The following is a 22,395-nucleotide window of genomic DNA, read 5'->3' as shown; positions in this document are numbered from 1 at the left end:
CCTCTTAATCCCATCACCATGGGAATTAAATTTCAAGATGAATTTTTAAGGAACATTCAGACTATAGCATTATATTAGAAAATAGGGCATATTTCATTATCACTTAAATTTCTATTGGACAGTACAGCTCTAAACAATAGCAATCCACTAAGGGTTTTGTTTTGTTTTGTTTTTGTTTTAATTTGCTTTAGGGATTATGCTCTCACTAGAAACAGAGACACTCCTCAAAGGGGATGGCCATACCATAGTCCCTTCTCCTTTATTCTCCTTGGGATTTGGGTCATGTATGCACACATATCAAATGTGTTTTGTAAGGATATGGGATTTGAACTGCACAGTTGGTAATGTAGGATCCAGCTACCTTTACCATACTACTGGCTGGCCTACCACTAAATTTTTTTTTTTGAAAGATTTTTACTATAGGGCGAGTACACTTGCCGGAGAGACAAAGAGAGATAGACAGAAAGTGAGAAATCACTCCCCAGGGTGATGGCCACGCTGCAATCACTTTTCCTCCATTCTCCTGTCAGGATCTTGGGCACATAGGCACACAGGCCCTGCTGCGTGAGTTTTAAGCAGCTAGGTCTGACACTCTAACCACAGTCTGTGATGTAACCATTACGCCATCTGCTGGTCCCCCATCACTAAGTGGTTTTAAGCATGAAATAAAGTGCATTTTTAAAGGATAACGCTGGTGTCCATTTAGGGGATTACTTGGAAGAGTATGATGATAGAGGGTGAAGAAGCAAGTTAGGCTACTGCCGGGGTCCAGCCTCAGCAGGGGTGGGTTGACTCGTCAGAGGCAGCGCAGGTGAACAGAATTAGGCTAAAACCTCAATACTTTTTAGCATGTTTTTAACTGGCTATACTCAGAGCAAAACTCCAAACCACAGTCCTGTGGCTATTAAAACATGCATATTTATTGAGGGATGTTTAGGAAGTAAGAGGGGTGGCGGGTAGTAAAAAATCTACTCTAAGGAACAGGGTATACAAAGCATGGAAACAATAATTATAAAAAATGCTGTTTGTTTTGTCAGATTAGGTAAAAAATCAATCGCAGTTTTTAGGATGAGGAAGTCCGTTTGTCTGTAGTATCTTCTTAGATCTTGATTACTGGGAAAGGTTTTTTTTTTTTAATTTTTTTTCTTTTTTTTTTTTTTTTTTTTTTTTTTTTGTAGGTTTTTTTTTTTGAGAGGTTTTCGCTATAGGGCACATGCACTCACCAGACAGACAGAGAGAGACATAGAGACAGAAAATGAGAAATCACCCCCCCAGGGGGGATGGTCACGCCGCAATCCCTTCTCCTCCATTCTCCTCTCGGGATCTTGGGCATGCCCGTACACGCGCCCGGCGTGAGTTTTAAGCCACCGGGTCCGGGACGTGAATTGCAGTTGACTACGTGGGAGTCTAGCGACATAGCCTTTATGCTAACTGCTGGTTCCCAGAAGGGTCTTTTGAAGAGGGGTTTTGCAGGATGTTTGATAGCCTCAGTCCCAGGCCAGTTTGATAACTTCAGTCCCGGGCCAGGGCTGGTTACAAAGGCCTAGATAGAAATCTTGTCTTGTTAAGTAAAGACACAGTTAATATATGGACTATCTATATATTACAATAGAGGGTGAGTCTATTATCTGTATGGGAAAGGAAGGTGATCTTGTAGGTCAGGAGACAACATAGGATGTTTTATTAGCAGTTTTTCATAGTCAGCAGCACATAGATGAAAAACTCTTTGTAGTTGAAAACTACCTGTTGCTTTAGAAAAGAGCTCCCCGCTAAGATAATCTTTCCCTGGAGCCTTCAGGTTTGTTCATCCTGTCGTAGTCAGTCAGGCTTTTCCTTTCTTAAAAAACCCATGGGTTTTTGTTTTATTTGCTGAGTCTGTCAATTAGTGAGTTCTTTTGTTTTATCTCTGGGTGAATGTGCTGACTTTGCCTAGCACAGCTAACTTTGGTCTATAGGTTTAACAAGGGGTATTTACATAAAACTAGCCTTAAACTAACTTAATCTACATATGTTACTAATGCTAATTTGGCTTATACTAACTTAATCTTAACATATGTTAATTTTGACTAAAACAGACAGGTGGGGGAGTCTCAAACTTCCCTCCCTCCCGTGTGTGCGTGCGTGGTCTTAGGAAACCACATTCCTACAAGATCACTAATTGGCTTTATTGTAATGGTTGGGGGTGATATTTTAACCTTGCAGGGTACCGTAATAACAGCAAAACTCACAGCAGAGAAATTAACTACAGGCCAGTAAAACGACACAAGGAGGGTTAGTAAACCGCCGTCCTTGTCTCGCAGTTTCTTCCCAGCCCAGGCCTTGCCTTTAGACATGGGAAACAGCCTCTTTACCAGCTTGTATTGTCTGCATGGCCCCATCAGGCTACTGTATCCATAGACTTAGCAAATTATGAAAACCAAATTTAGTTGATAGCTTTGGATCAGACAGAATAGATATGACAAATTATAAACAGGGGAAAATAATAAAACTTAGTAATGTTTGAATATGAGGAATGAGGAAAAGGGGCACATCCTAAATGGTTTACAAGTCTGGCCTGGTCAGAGGCCGAGGGAGTCATGCCCAGGGTGGGTGCTGCTTGTTCTTAAAGGGCTCTTGTCCAGTAGGTGGTCACCACCGGTCCTTGTCTGGCCAGTGAAGTTTCTGTTCAACTTTGGCAGTCGCACCAAATGCTGAAGACCGGGAAAGTCCGTTGGTGATGGCAGGCCAGATGCGGAAAACAGGAAAGTTCTGCCAGCCGGAGTGTTTCTGCCATGTTTCTTTTCCCTTCCCCCAGACCTTACAGTAATTAAACCATGGGTTTGCCCAGTGAAATTGGGTATTAAAATAGACCAAGGACATTACCCTCAAATTATTTTTAATTTAAAGCAGAGAATGGATAACATGTTAAAAAATAATACTTAGAAGGAACAGTTAGAGGCTGAAGGAGTACAGAAGAAAATGGTATTCTTACAAGTCTAAGACTGGATTTGGATTGGGGTAGTAAATGTCTCAATAAGGTCTAATAAATGTTGTTTTGAATAGAGCTATTTATGGGACCAGAAGGTGGCATGTGGTTAAGCTGGACTCCCACATGGCTGACTGTGGTTCAAGTCCCAGCCCTGGTGGCTTGAAACTCATGCGGAGAGTGTGTGTGTGTGTGTGTGTGTGTGTGTGTGTGTAGAGTCTGAAAACATGTGATGAAAACATGTGGCCTGTAGACACATGCAGAAACGCATTTCCCTAAGCTACATTATCAGGGCTATTGAGAAGCATTTACATATGAAAGCAGTATTGGTCTGCTGTTCATGGTTATCTTCCTGTTGTTGATATCCAGTACCCCATACTGGAAGGAAGCCACATGCGTTTATTAGATTGTCCCCCAAAAAAGACCAGAGAATTATATGGCACCAGTCATTTTCACATCTTCAGATGATTTATATCCAAAAACAACTGACTTTGTATTCTGATTCCTCCTCCCCTATTCTTTTTGCATTCCACTTCTTCCCCATTCCCTTTGCATCCCATTTTTCCCTTCCCCCATTTTCTGCCCTTTGAAAAAATAAACCTGAGGCTGGTTCTGGAAGCAACTTCTCCATCAGAGAGGCTGTACCCACCCAATCCTCGCTTTTCTATACTTGTGTGTCTTTGTTATTGCGTCTATTTCTAATCCATAGCCTTCCTCACTCAGAAAAATGTGTTCATGCTGAACTGGTCCCGGCATGTGTACATGCCCAAAATCCCAAGAGGACAATGGAGGAGAAAGGATTGTGGTGTGGCCATCCCCCCAGTCAATACTTTCTCACTTTCTCTCTGTCTCTAGAAAACGTACATACCTTATAGCAAAAACCTTTCTTAAAAAAAAAAAAGCTATTTAGATTGTAAATTTGTGTGTGTATATACATACACACCTTGTGTGTCTCTCTCATATATGTTTGGACTTTTATTCAGCATATATTAATTTTACTTACCAGGTTAAATATATGCCCTCTGTTGGAAGAGACACATTGACATGTCATTGTTAAATCCAGTTGACTCTGTTGGTTCTCTAAAATGATCTTATTTCTGATCTGTGAAGAAGCTAAATCTGTCATGAGTTAACTAAAATACAAACCCTATGAGACTCAATCTCATGTTATTATAAGATTTTTATAATTCTATATTTGATAGCCTAAAACTGTCTGGGTATGTGGAGAAGAGATAAAGATAAGGAATAAAGATGAAAAATAATTAGCTATGGGTTAGTGGCTATTAAATAATCATGCCCAAAGGATTCAGATTAATAGTGATTATTAGACTTGGTAGAACTTTTAGTGATTTCTCAAGGTTGTATCATTCACTGTTTCCTGAACTTTATTTTTTTAATTTTTTGTTTGTTTTGGCTTTTGTGTCTGTTTGTTTGCTATAGGACATGTGCACTTGCCAGAGGGAGAAAAGGAGAGAAACAGAAAGCAAAAAATCATCTCCCAGGGATTATGGTCAAACTGCAGTCCCTTTTCCAGTATCCTCTTGAGATTTTTGGGCACACAGGCGTATGTGTGCAGCGTGATTTTCAAGCTGCTTGATCTGGGACTCAAACCTCACAGCCAGCCAAGTTTGATCCAGCGTCTTAACCTCCATGCTACCGGCTGGTCTCCTGCACTTTATTTTTTAAAGACTAGCTTTAATCTCAAAAATCATATATCTAGGGACCAGCAGTTAGCATAATGGCTATGTCGCTGGATTCCCATGTAGTTGACCGTGGTTCGAATCCCGGACCCCGTGGCTTAAAACTCACGCCGGGCGCGTATGCGTGCATACCCAAGATCCCAAGAGGAGAATGGAGGAGAAGGGATTGCGGCATGGCCATCCCCCCTGGGGGGTTATTTCTCACTTTCTGTCTCTGTCTCTCTCTGGCTTTCTGGCGAGCGCACATGCCCTATAGCAAAAAACCTCTCCAAAAAGAAAGAAAAATCAGGGACCAGCAGTTAGCGTAATGGCTATGTCGCTGGACTCCCATGTAGTCGACCGCAGTTTGCATCCCAGACCCCGTGGCTTAAACTCACGCCAGGTGCGTGTGTGTGCGTGCCCAAGATCCCAAGAGGAGAATGGAGGAGGAGGGATTGCGGCGTGACTATCCCCCCTGGGGGGTGATTTCTCGCTTTCTGTCTCTCTGTCAGTCTGGTGAACGCACGCACCCTATAGCAAAAAAAACTCTCAAAAAAAAAAAAAAAAAGAATTGTGCTATAGAGTATGTGCACTTGCCAGAGAGACAGAAAGCAAGAAATAACCCCCTCCCCCCAGGGGGGATGGCTACACCTCAGTCCCTTCTCCTCTGTTCTCCTCTTGGGATTTAGAGCACGTACGGACATGCACCTGGCGTGAGTTTTAAGCTACCAGGTCCCCCAGTCGAACTGTACTTGGCCCTGTGGGAGTCCAGCAATGTAACCATTATGTCTTCTGATGGTCCCTAAGATCTTTTGAAAACCCTTATCTACTGATCTTTCAGTATCAAATCATTGTAACATAACTACATAAAATTCTTTGGTTAGTTTTGTTGATTGTATCTCTTCTGGATCTTTTAGCACCCTGGAACTGCTTAGAGCTGGGAATGCACAAAGGTTCTTTTTGGGTGATGGAAATTTCTAAAAGTAGGTTGTAGTGCAGGTTGGACAGCAATGTATATTTAGTAAAAACCATTAAATTTTACTGTATACAAATTATATATATACATCGATAAAATCGTTTTTAAAAATACCTCTGGTGCATCAAGACAATTTTCACCTTTTGTATGTGTCACAGTATTAACTCATGTGGACAGGGAATGGCTTGAAAGTCAATATTAGAAATTTATGAAATTATTCAAAGTACCATTTACCTCTGTATTTTTACACAGATGTTCTCCTCAAGATACTGAAATTGGACAGAATGTTCAAAAGAAATGTGATAATAAAAAGGAGCTATCTTGTCATGATACATACCCATCACTAGAAAAGAAAAAGGTTGGTATACCTGTTCGAACCAATGAAGCACCACCACTGCCTTCGCAACCAGAAACAAGTGATGTACATTTAGAAGCAAAAAAGATCCAGTCACAGAAGGAGATTGTTTCAACGTGCTCCAAAACTATTGCTGTGCTACCGCAAATGGGATCTAGCCCTGATGTAATAATTGAAGAAATTATTGAAGAAAACCCAGAAAGTGAGTGAAAATATGAAAGCGAAGGGGAGGGGGCTTATATCTGTATTCAGAAACAACTGGTACCTTTTTGTTCCATATACTTCACAAAAATGTATTATAATTTTATACTTATTTTTGAGTTCAAATGTATTGATTTCATACTTCAACTCACATTTTCCAAAGATAGAATAATTTTTATTTTTAATGTAACATAGCATTTAACCTCTGAGGTATAAACTTAGTATTTTGTGTAATTAGGATATTTGATTTTTAATAATCTACTAAAAGTATTCCACATCAAAGCCTTGTGTAAAAGTTATAAATAAATGAGAGAGATGATTTGTGGAAGCAGTTTCATTACTTTGTCCTGCAATAAATAATGGCTTCTCTTAAATCATTGTTGTACACTATCATGAATAGAATATCAACTGTTTCATAACATTTAAGTGTATCACAGTCTGATTAGATTTCCAGTGTTGGTATTCTCTCTCTGTTACAAAGGAGTGAGATACTACTCTAGTTTTAAACTCGCTGTTGTCTTTAAGAGAATTTTCAAGATAAGCTTTGGGTTCTTTCCATCACCATTGTCTGTTTTACTGACTGACTCTTCAGAATGACATTTTTAATACAAAAAGACACATTTTTCTTTCCTTTCCACTCTTTTATTAACACCCCTATCTCGGTGACTTAAGATAACTTACCATGACTTTACTTACTGATACAGAAGTCTTGTCATTCTAGTATTTCACCAAATCAAGTACAGCTTTTTAAGCAATAGCATGTCATTGTCAACATTAACAAAATCAGTATAGTTGTTTTTATTTCTTATTTTGTTGGAGCATGCTTCTCAGATTCTCTTGTGGAGACACCTAGATACCCAAAAACACCTCTCCAGGAAAAACCATCTGTTTCTTTTGGATCAAAAGCAGGTACTGTAACCACTGTCTGAGTTTGACGTACTGGATTTGCTCTATGTTTAGTAACTTATCTCGTGTGAGGCGATAAGAAATGTGACTGATAATGAAGCCTTCCCCTCCCCCCCTTTTTGCCTTTTTTGTTCATTTATTTCTTCTGAGAGAGAAACAAAGAAAAAGGGATGAGTGGTGGAAGAGAGATAACCTCGACAGGGTTATCACATCTCAGTCTACCCCCTGCCTCAGCCAACCCCCTGCCTCAGCCAACTCAGCATTTATGCATGTGATGAGAATGTATGCATGTGACCAGCATGTACAGGGAGAACTTGAGACGTGAACTCAGGACCTTCTCACATGGGTCCAGCATTTCAGAGTGACATGGTACTACTACACCACTTTCTGGCCCCAGACTTCTTCCATGTTAGTGTTAAAAGTTGTGACTCTTAGCTTAGCCCCATGACCAAGTGGTTAAGGGAGCCAGATTCCATATGGCTGACCACAGTTCCTGGCCTTGGTAGCTTGAAAAACACAGTGGGTGTGTGAGTACTTGTCCTAAATCCCAGCAGGATAGAGAAATGGAGAAGCAATCACAGCATAACCACATCCCACTGGGGGGCACTTTCTCCCTTTCTGTCTCCGTCTCTGGTGAGCACATGCACCCTCAGGCAGTTGAAAAAAAGAAAAAGAAATGTGCATGAGAACAAAAAGAATGAGAATTTGGCCAGCAGGTGGTGTGGAGGTTAAGATGCCAGATCCCACATGGCCTTCTGCACAGTTCGAGTCCTAAACCTGGATGCCTGAAAATCATGCTGGGCATGTGTGTGTGTGTGTGTGCTCAAAATCTTGAGAGGAGACTCGAGAAAGAGGGACTGTAGGCATAGCTATCCCTTGTGAGGTTGGGGGGGTAGGGGGCAGTGAGAACTTTCCCTCTGTCTCTCTCTGGCAAGTGTATGCACCCTATGGCAAACACACACACACACAAACACACACATACATTTAAAGGAATGAGAATAAATCAAAAACAGGAAAACAAGGTTAAACATTTTGGATCTTTTTTTTTAAAATATTTCTGAAATTTATAGTATTTCTCTCAACTATCGCCCCAAATATAGCTATTTAGCTTTATACCCTATTGTTAATGTGAGTATTATTCTTTGTAGTTTATGTTGAGTAGCAAAATGATCCATTTTTTTGGTTCCTATTGTATATCTATACTTGGTTGCATTCAGTTCCACTCCTCCATCTCAGTAAAATTAAACAGAGCATATATATTTTTCAAAAATGAATATATATTAAAATATTCTAAAACTTCCTTCACCTACCTCATTCCCATTCAGTCTCTCCCTCCTTTCCAGAGTTTTTTCCAGAGGTTTTATTTTTTTGTTTGGTTGGTTTTTTTTGTTTGTTTTGTTTTGTTTTTTGGAGAGGTTTTTGCTATAGGGAACGTGCACTAACCAGAAAGACAGAGACAGACAGAAAGCAAGAAATCACCCCCCAGGGGGATGGCCACGCCAAAATCCCCTCTCCTCCATTTTCTTGAGATCTTCGGTGTATGCACACATGCCCGGTGTGAGTTTAAGCCACCATATCTGGGACTTGAACCACAGTTGACTATGTGGGAGTCTAGCGACGTAGCTATGATGCTATCTGATGATCTCATTTCCAGAGTTTCTTTATGCATATGCAAATAAATATAAATTATTCTTCTAACCCTCTTTTTCTGTTTGTGTTTTCTTTTTACAGAGAATACATCACACAATACAGTTTTGCTTCATTGTTGTTTTTAAGGTTTTAACGCATGTGCTCACCAGAGAGAGACAGAGACAGTGAGCAGAAAGTGAGAAATCACCTCCTCAAAGGGGGATGGCCATGCCACAATCCTTTCTCCTCCATTTTCCTCTGGGATTTGGACATGCACACACACATGCCTAGCATGATTTTCAAGCTACCAGGTCCAGGACTTGAACCATGATTGGCTATATGGGAGTCCAGGGTCTTATTCCCTATGCCACCTGCTCACCCCACATTGTTCTGTTTTTGCATTCCTCCCTTAATGGATACTTTTGTGATCTTTACTTATCAGTTGAATCACTTTGTTTAATTACTCATAGACAGAAATTTTTCTCACTGTCTTCACTTCTACCTGCCCAACATCTACTGACACACACACACACATACATTTTCTTTCCTTTTTTTTAAAAAAAAAAAAAAAAAAAGATTTTTGCTATAGGGCACGTGCGGCCGCCAGAGAGACAGAGTCAGAGAGAGAGAGAAAGTGAGATATCACCCCTCAGGAGGGATGGCCATGCTGCAATCTTTTCTCCTCCATTCTCCTCTTGGGATTTTGGGCACACAGGTACATGGACCTGGTGTGAATTTCAAGTGTTCAAGTCTAGGACTCAAACAATGGTCAGTGATGTGAGAGTCCAGCACCTTAACCACTACACCACCTGCTGGCTCCCACACACACATTTTCTTAAATATTAGTAAGTACTTTGACTTTGTCTAGACATTTTATCACTCTTCTAATCTGACTTATAAGAACTGGGATTCACAATTGCTATAAGCTATATCGGTTCTGTAGGAATAATATAGATTGAGTTAGCCTTAGGAGACTGTCCTAGAAACCTGATCATCATCAGTGGTGTTCTGAGTTCCAAATATATTTATAAATAAACTGAAGTTTTGGAAGATAGTGGAGTTGTATCATGTACACCAACTTTAGAATGTATCACATGAACTGTGATTCCATTTACATAACATATTTTGCAAGTAATATTGGGTTGTCAGAAAAGTCATGATGCATTTTTGCATAGATAAACATGAAAAAAAATACGTCATGACTTTTCCAATGAACCAGTATGAAGTTTTTGCTATTCGAGTTGCTAAAGAATTCATCGGACACCAGTAGATGACATAATGGTTATTTCACTGAACCCCCATATAGTCAACCACTGTTTGAGTCCCAGATCTGGTGACTTAAAACTCACACCAGGTAGGTGCATGTGCATGCATGCCCAAGATCCCAAGAGGAGAATGGAGGAGAAGGCATGTGCTCACCAGAGAGAGACAGAGACAGTGAGCAGAAAGTGAGAAATCACCTCCTCAAAGGGGGATGGCCATGCCACAATCCTTTCTCCTCCATTTTCCTCTGGGATTTGGACATGCACACACACATGCCTAGCATGATTTTCAAGCTACCAGGTCCAGGACTTGAACCATGATTGGCTATATGGGAGTCCAGGGTCTTATTCCCTATGCCACCTGCTCACCCCACATTGTTCTGTTTTTGCATTCCTCCCTTAATGGATACTTTTGTGATCTTTACTTATCAGTTGAATCACTTTGTTTAATTACTCATAGACAGAAATTTTTCTCACTGTCTTCACTTCTACCTGCCCAACATCTACTGACACACACACACACATACATTTTCTTTCCTTTTTTTTAAAAAAAAAAAAAAAAAGATTTTTGCTATAGGGCACGTGCGGCCGCCAGAGAGACAGAGTCAGAGAGAGAGAGAAAGTGAGATATCACCCCTCAGGAGGGATGGCCATGCTGCAATCTTTTCTCCTCCATTCTCCTCTTGGGATTTTGGGCACACAGGTACATGGACCTGGTGTGAATTTCAAGTGTTCAAGTCTAGGACTCAAACAATGGTCAGTGATGTGAGAGTCCAGCACCTTAACCACTACACCACCTGCTGGCTCCCACACACACATTTTCTTAAATATTAGTAAGTACTTTGACTTTGTCTAGACATTTTATCACTCTTCTAATCTGACTTATAAGAACTGGGATTCACAATTGCTATAAGCTATATCGGTTCTGTAGGAATAATATAGATTGAGTTAGCCTTAGGAGACTGTCCTAGAAACCTGATCATCATCAGTGGTGTTCTGAGTTCCAAATATATTTATAAATAAACTGAAGTTTTGGAAGATAGTGGAGTTGTATCATGTACACCAACTTTAGAATGTATCACATGAACTGTGATTCCATTTACATAACATATTTTGCAAGTAATATTGGGTTGTCAGAAAAGTCATGATGCATTTTTGCATAGATAAACATGAAAAAAAATACGTCATGACTTTTCCAATGAACCAGTATGAAGTTTTTGCTATTCGAGTTGCTAAAGAATTCATCGGACACCAGTAGACGACATAATGGTTATTTCACTGAACCCCCATATAGTCAACCACTGTTTGAGTCCCAGATCTGGTGACTTAAAACTCACACCAGGTAGGTGCATGTGCATGCATGCCCAAGATCCCAAGAGGAGAATGGAGGAGAAGTGTTTGCAGCATGGCCCTCCCTGGGGATGATTTCTCACTTCTTTCTGTCTCTCTGGTGAGCACATGTACCCTATAGCAAAAATATCTATTTTTATTATTATTATTTAATGTTTATTTATTCATTCCTTTATTTTTACATTTAATTTGACCAGAGAGAAACAGAGAGAGAGAGAGAAAGCGAGAAAGTAAGTACCAGGTCTGGGACTCGAACCATGGTCAGCCAGGTGGGAGTGTCCAGTGCCTTAACAACCAAGCCACCTGCTGGTCCCAAAAAATATCTCTTTAAAAAAAAAAGAATTAATTGTAGAAGGTGATTCATTTATTTTGTCAGTCATTTTGGGCTTGGACTCTTTTGTGGACCTAATTTGGAGTTCACAATGCCACAAGAAACATATTATTTTAGAAGTTATTACATTTGTTCTACTTGTGTAAATTCTTTCCTAGCTCATGGTTTATTAATATGGTTTAAATGTGATTCTTATCCAGGTTCTCCAGAGCTAGTTTTTGTAAGCCATGTAATAAATCCTTGCCACTTCTACATCCAGAAGTATTCACAAATGAAAGATGTAACAATGTTGGAGAAGAAGGTGAATCAATTTTGCAATAAGAGTTTACACCTCAATCCTTCAGACACTTTGGAGTTAGGTAATAAAATATTGCTCCAAGTTAAAATATCAAATGTAGTAAAATAGGGTAACATGTGGACAATCCACATAGACTTGTTATAGTATTTTGCACAAAGTTAATAGAATAAAAGTTTTGGAATTATTTAACATAAGTTAAATTATATAGGTAAGTTAGCTAAGGATTAAATTGAATGTTGTCACTTTTTAAGAGTGAGATATACACAAAAAATCCATTATGGAGTAGATAAATAACTTTTAGTGTGAAGGAAAAAGACAGAATGGGAAGAGGGGAGAAAAAGATAAGTATTTTTGACAGAGTCTTGCCATTGCTGTCCTTTCTTAGCAATGTCCCTGTTAGCTAGGATCCCAGGTGTATGCTAGTTTGCTCTTGATTGGTCTGGTGTCCAAACCTGGCCCTCCCATGTTCCCCCTCCAGCAGCATCCAACTACAAACACAACCTGGGCCAGGCTTGAATTGTTTTTAAATTACAAAACTAATGATAGATCATGTAGCTTTCTCCATGTCTCCAGGGAAAGCTGTACATTAAAGATGATTCTTCATGTGTAACTTTGGTACCTTGCTTCCCACATGTGAGTACTGGACTAACATTGAACAATTACATGATATTCAGGAGGCCTGTGGTACCCATTCTTATTTCCCATAAACTATAGCTGTAAGGGCAATGCGCCTGTTTTAATTCTTAGGATAAGTAAATTTTCCATGCTTTAGGCTTTTGTTACAAGTATTTTTCTTATAATGTTCTTTACTGAATTTGATTTTACAGGTTGAATATCCCTTATCCAAAATGCCTAGGATTAGAAATGTTTCAAATTTTTGAATTTTTTTATATTTTGGAATATTTGTATATACATAATTATTTATCTTAGTATTTTGTCATATATATGTGTCTGGCATGGTTTTTAAGTCACGGGGCTGGAATTCAAACCATGGTTATCCAGATCTGACTCCTTCAGTATAGGACATAACCACTTAGCATAGGCCTCTTTTTTGATCTTTTTTTCCTGGTTATTAATTTGTAATCCATCTGGTCTCTCCATAAGATCTGTCTTTACTGCTAAGTCCTTCCTTAATTCTTCTCTTGTCAGCAATACTGGGTGTTGATTAATTTTCAGTATTGTTCAAGCTACCTTTCATTGTTTTTATGCTCTCACTTCCCTTTATCAAGAGAAGGTAAGTTGTTTCTTCCTTTATTAAAAACTTCAATATGTGTATATCTGTAGGTGTGTGTACATGCACAAGGATAGATGGTCTTTATTGTGGTAAATACAGGGTTATTAGAGCAATGTTTTGGGTTGCCCGGAAAGTCATGACACATTTTTTGCAACAGATGGTAGTTCATTTTTGGAAATGCTACAGTCATTTACATCAATGTTATTGCTATGTCATTTGACAGTTGACAGTTTTAGCTTCATTATTTAAAAAAATTAGATGACTTGGTTGAGTTTTAGAGATCTTACAACAAGTTTTAAGATGGAAGACCAAACTGCATTTTTGCCATATTTACTGTTTTACCTCCACAAAGGGAAGAACACATGTTAAACTTGTGAAAAGTTGCAGAAAGTTTACAGTGACAGTGTTTTTTTTTGGAGAGATTTTCACTATAGGGCGCGTGCGCTCGCCAGACAGAGAGAGACATAGAGACAGAAAGCGAGAAATCACCCCCCGGGGGGATGGTCACGCTGCAATCCCTTCTCCTCCATTCTCCTCTCGGGATCTTGGGCACGCACGCACACGCGCCCGGCGTGAGTTCTAAGCCACCGGGTCTGGGACGCGAACCGCGGTCGACTACGTGGGAGTCCAGCGACATAGCCATTACGCTAACTGCTGGTTCCCGAGTGACAGTGTTCTATAAGAACATCATGAAATTTCATGCTGGTAATTTTTATTTTTTTTTTTGAGAGATTTTTGCTATAGGGCGCGTGCGCTTGCCAGACAGAGGGAGATAGAGAGACAGAAAGCGAGAAATCACCCCCCGGGGGGATGGCCACGCCACAATCCCTTCTCCTCTCGGGATCCTGGGCACGCACACGCGCCTGGCGTGAGGTTTAAGCCACCGGGTCCAGGATGCAAACTGTGGTTGACTACATGGGAGTCCAGCGACATAGCTATTATGCTAACTGCTGGTCCCGGTAATTTTTATCTTAATGATACTCCTTGGTCAGGGAGGCTCACTAAGGTTGATGATGACAAAATAAAGGCAAACCCATGTTACACAACATGAGAGATTGCAGAAATGTTGAACATCCATCATTCAAGCATTCACAACCCCCTGAAGAAGCTGGGATACATAAGAAAACATGATATTTGGGTTCCTCATGAGCTCAAAGAAGTTCATTTGACAGTACATGCAAGCATCTGCTAAATGCTCATAACCATTAGGGAAATGATCCTTTTTTGAAGTGACTGATAACTTGTGATGAGAAGTGGATCATTTACACCAATGTGGTGTGCAAATGGTCGATCTCCCTCGACATGATGATTCGCCTGAAACAACACCAAAAGTAGACATTCATCAAAACAAGGTTATGTTCTCAGAGTGGTGGGATTTTAAAGGTGTCGTGTTTTTTGAGCTCCACCAAGAAACCAGTCAATCAATTTGAATCTGTACTATCGGCAATTGCATAGTTTGAACAAATCCATCATCCAGAAACACCTAGAGCTCATTGATCATAAGGAGTTGTGTTCCATGACAACAACACAAGACCATACATAAGTATGATCACCTGTCAAAAATTATTGGAACTTGGATGGACTGTGTTGTCATATCCACCGTACTCATTTGACCTTATGTCATCAGACTTCCACTTGTTTAGCTCTCTTCAAAAGTCCTTCTGTGGTATGACATTCAGTTCAGATGAGGTTGTAAATCAGCACCTTGTTCACTTTGTCACCAAAAAAGGTCATTCTATGAACAAGGAATTATGGAGCTCACTGAAAGTTGGCAAAAGGTTATAGAACAAAACAGGCAACATATCACTCATTGATTTTTGTTCTCTCTCCTTTTTTTATATTTTTTTCCTTAGGGCACATGTGCTTCCCAGAGAGAAAGAGAAACAGAGGCAGGGAGAAAGAAAGGTGGCCAGAGGTGTGGTGAGGGGAGGAGGACCATGCCACAATCCCTTCCCCTCCTAGGATCATGGGCATGCATGCACACCCACCTAGCATGAATTTCAAGCCACAGGGTCAAGGACTGGAACCATGTTTGGCTATATGGGAGTCCAGCAATGTAACCGCTAGGCCACCTGCTGGCCCTGATCTTTGTTCTTATATATAAATAAATGACCTTTGAATAACAGAACAAATATGTCATGACTTTTCTGACAACCAAGTATTTACCTGTCTCTCTTCCTTTCTTGACTCCTTGATGGCAAGATGATCTCATCATCTTTGTTAATGTAGTTCAGAAATCATAGCTTGTTAAGTGACTGCTGACTTTAGTAGTCTGTGCTTTTGTTCCTTGTTTAGCTTGTACGTTACTGTATAACAGAAACTGACATAATTTACTGCTGTATATCCTTCTCATAATGCTTGATACAGTATTATATCATCAGTAAGTAAATGAATTAAGACTTCCTAGTAGTGAAATGTGTTTCTAAATTAGAACTTATTAGGTGTCTTTCTCCATGCATATTGCTAATGATTTGTCTCCCTCATTATTTAGGTTCAAAAATATTTGTCAGCAGTATTGAAAATGGAATGTGGTGTCGAGGAACTATCACTGAATTAATTCCAATAGAAAGTAAAAATATCAGGAAGTCTTGTAGACCAACCAAATTCTCAGTTCATGAAGTTGCACTAATAAAAATATTCATGGTAGATTTTGGAAATTCTGAAGTCCTAGTTGTTACAGGGTATGATATTTATAACTATTAAGTGCTACTGGCCTGTAGAGGAGGGGGATGAAAGAAGAAAGGAAATTAAGGACAGAAACAGTAATTTATTGTTCTTCATTTTCAGGGCATATGTTTTATTGTTTTGCTTTGTATTTGTCTTACTAAATAAATGAGATATTATCACTTATCAGTATTCTTAGAAGAGGAGCTCAGGAGTACTCCAAACTTAAGGACTCTTCTCATGTTGCTTCAAAACAGGAAAAATGCACAAAACTAATTCTCTGAAATAAAGTGTTACAGTTAACTGCAGGATGATTGGGTTAATTTTTAATGTTAGATTTCTATAATTTAATTCATGTTAAAGTGACATACTATCTAACTTATTCTAGTTATTAAAAACATTGTTTTTCTTGATCTTCTAAGGATAAACTGAAAATGTTTCTGTAGTTAAGGACAGTATTAACTATAGCATTGTCAATATAATGCAACATAATAAATAGATTTATATTTGGGGGAGAGGGTCTCTTTCCTCTTTAAATTTAAACTGAATGGGTATATGAAAGATAATAGAAATAAATTTTTAAAATAAAGTTAAATCTGAGATTTAATTTATAGGTTAAAAACAGTGTTCTTATGGAAACTTAGATCTCTTTAGTAAGTATGACTTTGGCATATAACTTTGTAGAAGATTTAACATAAGGAAAGTATCCTTAGAAATGCATGCATTTTATGGGGTAAGTTCAAATTTGAAGCATTTTCAATAAATATTATTGGAATTTTTCCTAGAGTTGGTGATAACCTTGTGAGACCAAAGCACATTGCTGAGCAGCATACTACAGTAAATGACTTATGCCTGGTTCTAAGGAAATCTGAACCTTATTTTGAAGGAGTGCTGAGCAACATCCCACCATTAGCACAGCTATGCTCATTGAAAGACATTGTTCCAGAGAATTCAGTAAGTGAGACTTAAATTATTTCTTCCTCAGAGGCTAAATATTGTAGTTTTAGCTTTTTATTGCCAATCAGGATGCAGAGTGTAAGCTCAAAGAACCAGTTATTAGTAAATGTATGTTTGCATAACAAGCTATTAGTGCCAATAAAAAAGGAAATGAGGGGGCCAGCAGGTGGCGTGATGGTTAAGGTGCTGGACTCCCACATGGCCAACCATGGTTTGAGTTCCAGGCCCAGCAGCTTGAAACTCATGCTGGGCACGTATACACATTTGTCCAAAATTCCAGGAGGAGAAGAGATGGCAATGTGGCCATCCTCCCAGGGGGTGATTTCTCACTTTCCCTCTCTCTGTCTCTCCGGCGAGCACACATACCCTATGGCAAAAACCTAAAAATAAAAAAGAAATGAACATCACCTCTTATAATGGAAAATATTCTTATTGAGAAATTGAGTTGAATAAATGTATATGAACCTAATGATAGGTAAAATATCTATGTAGACCACTAAACTTTGTAGTCAATGATACAAAAATAGGCTTAAGATATGTTATGGTGTTTCTGTACATTTCTCCCATTTCTGTGGCACTTTGTTCATTATTCTGTGGCCCATGCTGCATTCTGCTTTGTAATATTTATGAATGTATGTTCTCTAGCAAGATTGAAAACTTCCAAGAGACAGGAATTTTGTGTAACAATATCTTTTAAACAGTTATGTTATTATAAGGTCTATGAAAGTAGGAGTCTCACCATTTTTTGCTTTGCTGATCATTGTTTTCCCCACACTTAGTAAATCACCTACATGTAGTAGGCATTCAACAGTTATTTGAAAGAGTGAATGAATAAAAAAGTAAAAGGAAACACATGAAAATATCAACACTGGTACTTTCCTCAAGTTGGTGAGATGGCTTTAATTTTCTTTTATCTGCTTTTTTGCATTGTCTATGGCAGAGTATGTTTTGCTTTTATAATCATGAAAAGTTTAGAGAAATTTTTGTTTTTTGTTTTTGTTTTTTTGCTTTTAAGAAATGGTGATTTTGGGGGGCGCTGCCTGGTGGTGTGGTTGATGCAGCTGGACTCACACATGACTGACCATGGTTCAAGTCCCAGTCCTGGCAGCTTACTTTTCTCACTTTCCTTCTCTCTGTCTGTCTCTAGTCAACTTCAAAAAAATAATAATAATAATAAAGAATAGGGAACAAGCAGTTAGCATAATGGCTATGTCTCTGGACTCCCATGTAGTCGACCGCGGTTCACGTCCTGGACCCGGTGGCTTAAAACTCACGCCAGGTGCGTGTGCGTGCATGCCCAAGATCCCGAGAGGAAAATGGAGGAGAAGGGATTGCGGCATGACCATCCCCCCTGGGGGGTGATTTCTCGCTTTCTGCCTCTCTGTCTCTCTCTGTCTGTCTGGCGAGGGCACACGCCCTATAGCGAAAAAAACTCTCAAAAAATAAATAAATAAAATAAAGAATAAAATAATGACAATGAATAAAATTAAATAAAAAGTAATTCTTAAAAAAGTATCCAGCTCTTAAAAAAGAAATCATGGTTTTGGGACCAGTAGATAGTAATAATGGTTACGTCACTGGACTCCTATGTAGTCAACTGTGGTTCCAGTCCTGGACCCAGCAACTTGAAACTTATGCTGGGTGTGTGTGCGTGCTTACCCAAAATGCCTAGAAGAGAATGGAGATGGGATTGCGGCATGGCCATCCCCCCCACAGGGAGTGATTTTTCGCTTTCTGTCTCTCTGTCTCACTCACAAGTGCATGTACCCTATAACAAATCTCTCTCTTAAGAGAAAAGAAAAGAAAAATGGGACCAACAGTTGGCGTAATGGCTATGTCGCTGGACTCCCATGTAGTCGACCACAGTTCGAGTACTGGACCCGGTGGCTTAACCTCACACCAAGCATTTGTATATGTGTGCCCAAGATCCCGAGAAGAGAAAGGAGGAGAAAGGATTGCAGCGTAGCCATCCCCCCATGGGAGATGATTTTTCGCTTTCTGTCTCTGTGTGTCTCTCTCTCTTTCTGGAGAGCACACGTGTCCTATAGCAAAAACCTCTCCACCATGATTTTTTTTTCTTTTTTTGGAGAGGTTTTTCGTTTTTTGGGTTTTTTTTTTTTTTTTTGAGGTTTTTGAGGTTTTTGCTACAGGGTGCGTGTGGTTGCCATAAAGACAGAGCGAGACAGACAGAAAGTGAGAAATCATCCCCCAGGGGGATGGCCACACCAATCCCTTCTCCTCCATTCTCCTCTCAGGATCTTGGGCACACCCACACACAAGCCCGGTGTGAGTTTAAGCCACTGGGTCCGGGACTCGGACCGCGGTCGACTACGTCATAGCCATTACGCTAACTGCTGGTCCCTATTTCTTAATTTTTTGTGGCCCATTTTATGATTTACTATATTTAGAATGTTTTCTCAAGTTATAATTTTTATATATTTATATACATAAATATATATTATAATAAGCTTTATTTGTATTTTTATATACTTAATATATTCATGACATTTCTCATATCACAATTGCTTTACACACTTATACCCTTTTATCATTTCTTTTTTTCCTAGTCTTTTCCACATTTTATTGATTCTTTGACACCTGAGATTCCATCTTCTGCATTGTCTAATATGCTTTTAATACTTTCTAGAGAGGTTTTGATTTGCCATATTACAACTTTCATCTCTAACATCTCCATTTGATTCTTTTTTATGGTGTGTATTTCTTCTTTCAAATCATTGAAGAACTTCCTCATCTCCTGGAACTCATTGTGTCTTTTCTCTTGTATCTTCTGGAGTTATCTCTCTGTTCTTGCATCTCAATTAGTTTTGTCACTATAAAAATTCTGAATTCTTTATCTGACATTTCCACGAGTTCCATTGTACTGTCTGTTTATGATGAAAGGCTGCCTTTTCCCTTGGGGGAGAGATATTTTCTTGGTTTCTCACTTTTCTTATGCTTCCGTGGTATTTTATGGTCATCTGGTGGATTATACATTTCTTCCTAATTTCTTGGAGTTAATGCTGAGCTTTAGAGGTGTACAGGAGGTAATGACCCACAATATCTCTGCAGTTCCATTTTCCTGATGCTCACCACGCAACCTGTACTTTTGTCATTGCAACTGAATATTACAAAGGCCTCCCATTTTCTAGAGAACAGGTGCACCTGGGCTGAGCTGCTGAGAGTTCAGAGGTGTGTGTGAGGAGATGAGCCACGCTCTTTCTGCAGCTCTGTATTTCTCCCTGCTTTTCACTTCACAGTCTCTTCTCTGATTTTTTTTTTTTTTTTTTGAGAGGTTTTCACTATAGGGCACGCGCGCTCGGCAGAAAGACAGAGAGAGACATAAAGACAGAAAGCGAGAAATCACCCCCCAGGGGGGATGGTCACGCCTCAATCCCTTCTCCTCCATTCTCCTCTTGGGATCTTGGACACGCACACACACGCGCCCAGCGTGAGTTTTAAGCCACTGGGTCTAGGACAGGAACCGCGGTCGACTACGTGGGAGTCCAGCAACATAGCCATTACGCTAACTGCTGGTTCCCTCTCTTCTCTGATTTTTAGTCATTTGGTGGTGTATTCACTTTTGGCTAATTTGTTGGAGAAGTTTTCTGCTACTGTAAGCTTGTATGCTTCACTTTATTGTGAGAAACTTCTATGTCAGTTTCTCTCCTCTACTGTGTTTTGCAATGTGGTATCCACAGAAAGAGATTTGAGTTAAGGTTTATGAAGATGAGTGTCTCCCTTTGTGCAGCTGGTTCAGTGGGGGTTGAAGCTTTCTTCAACCCTAAAAGTATTCAGATGTTTGGCTATTGTGCACCTAGATCTGTCTTGACACTCAGTGTGTGGAAGCTGGCTGGGTATTTGGGCCAGAAAGAGAGATTTGGAGCAGACCCTCTTCAGTTAAAGGAGCAGGGTCCTCCTCAAAGATACATGGATTCTGATTAGATGTTTGGGCTAGAAGAAGGAGCTATGAATACTTCAGTGTTCAAAGATCAACTTAATTTTTTTTCCAATGCATGTTTTTTCTTATCCTTTAAGCAGCATGTATCTCACATGTTGCTATTGGGTTGTCGGAAAAGTCATGACATGTTTTTCTGTGCAAAAATGCATCATGACTTTTCCAACAATCCAATAATATCAGAAACTAGATTAACTGATGGTGATTATAAATACTTTGGTTTTATTGCTGGACTTACATTATAAATGATTATGAATGATAAAATTGGATTTTCATCATTTAAGTGAATAATCCATGTGCAGTGCTTAAGGTCTTTTTTAATATTAATATTAAAAAGTGAAACTAAATTCTTGAATGAAACTGCTCGTGGATACCTTGAGAATACATTTATAAAATTAGGACTGCCCTTAAGTTAATGGCACAGGCTCACAAGCTTGTTTACTCTTCACTTCCTGCCTTCTTTACCCTCCCCCTCCCTTCCTTTCTAACAATCCAATTTTATTTTTACCATTTTTTAACACAAAAATTATTTTAATTAACAGCAAGTTTACAAAATAATGGTAAAGTGAAATTGACATATGAGGCTGCTTAATTAAATGGTTACATTGCTTACCTAACTTCCTGTCCCCCAGCCCCTTTGCCTTCTCACCCTCTAGTAACCACTATTCTACTTTCTCTTTCTATAAGGCCAAGTTGTTGGGGGTTCTTTGGTTTTTTTGGGTTGTTTTTGTTTTTGTTTAGCTTCTACACATGGATGAAAACAAGCAGATTTTCTCTTTCTGTGCCTGGCTTATTTCACTTAATGTAATATCCTCCAGGCTCATCTATGGTGCCTTGAAAGACAGGATATCATTCTTTTTAATGATTAAATAGTATTCGGCTATATATATATATATATACACACACACACATATATATATATATATATATATATACACACATACATACATACATACATACCACTTTTTTTTTTAATGCATCTGTCTGCTGATGGAAACAGGTTGACTATGTTACATATTTTAGCTATTGTGAATAGTACTGAAATAAACATAGGAGTGCAAATATTTCTCAACATACTGTTTTTCTTTCTTATGGCTATCTACCATAATAGGATTACTAGATCATAAAGAGTTTTATTTGCAGGTTTTTGAAGAACTTCCATACTGTTTTTTGTTAATAGCTGTGCTACTTTGCATGCCTTCCCACAGTGTATAAGAAAGAGTTCTTCTTTCTCCTCATCCTTACCAGTATTTGTCTTTTTTTTTTTTTTTTTTTGGTCTCTTTCATAATGTTTATTCTGATTGGGGTGAGATGATATGCTGTAATTTTGATTTATGTTTCTCTAATGGTTAGTGATATTGAGTATTTTTCACATACTTGCCTTTTGAGAAATGGCTTCTCAGATCATTTGCCCATTAAAAAACTGGATTATTTGATTTTCTTTTGCTGAGTTGTTTGAGTTGCACGTATATTCTAAAAATAAGCCCTTGTCTCATTCTGTAGGCTATCTCTTCACTCTGTTGATCATTGCCTTTGCTGTACAAAACTTCATAGTTTGATGTAATCCCCTTTGGTTTTTCTTTTGTTGCCTGGTGAGGTCTTAATAAAAAAAAAACCTTTGATGTCCTGAAAT

General features: G+C 39.0%; 1 protein-coding gene across 4 annotated transcripts in view; it reads left to right on the top strand.

Moving 5' to 3' along the window:
* The window catches only part of RNF17 (ring finger protein 17), a 153,871-nt gene that overhangs the window by 39,688 nt on the left and 91,788 nt on the right, over nt 1-22,395 (top strand). For 2 of the 4 annotated variants that reach the window (XM_027771133.1, XM_006146721.2), the window contains exons 10-14: nt 5,873-6,177; nt 6,990-7,085; nt 11,855-12,013; nt 15,678-15,867; nt 16,636-16,804. In XM_027771133.1, the coding sequence (XP_027626934.1) occupies nt 5,873-6,177; nt 6,990-7,085; nt 11,855-12,013; nt 15,678-15,867; nt 16,636-16,804 (919 nt within the window). The remainder of the gene's footprint in view (nt 1-5,872; nt 6,178-6,989; nt 7,086-11,854; nt 12,014-15,677; nt 15,868-16,635; nt 16,805-22,395) is intronic. The other 2 variants (XM_006146723.2, XM_006146722.2) reach the window with 2 other exon arrangements.

Source organism: Tupaia chinensis, unplaced genomic scaffold (genome assembly GCF_000334495.1).
Source record: "Tupaia chinensis unplaced genomic scaffold, TupChi_1.0 Scaffold000186_1, whole genome shotgun sequence".
NCBI lineage: Eukaryota > Metazoa > Chordata > Mammalia > Scandentia > Tupaiidae > Tupaia > Tupaia belangeri.
Note: the sequence above shows the minus strand (reverse complement) of the source record. Positions and strands in the feature narration are given on the sequence as shown.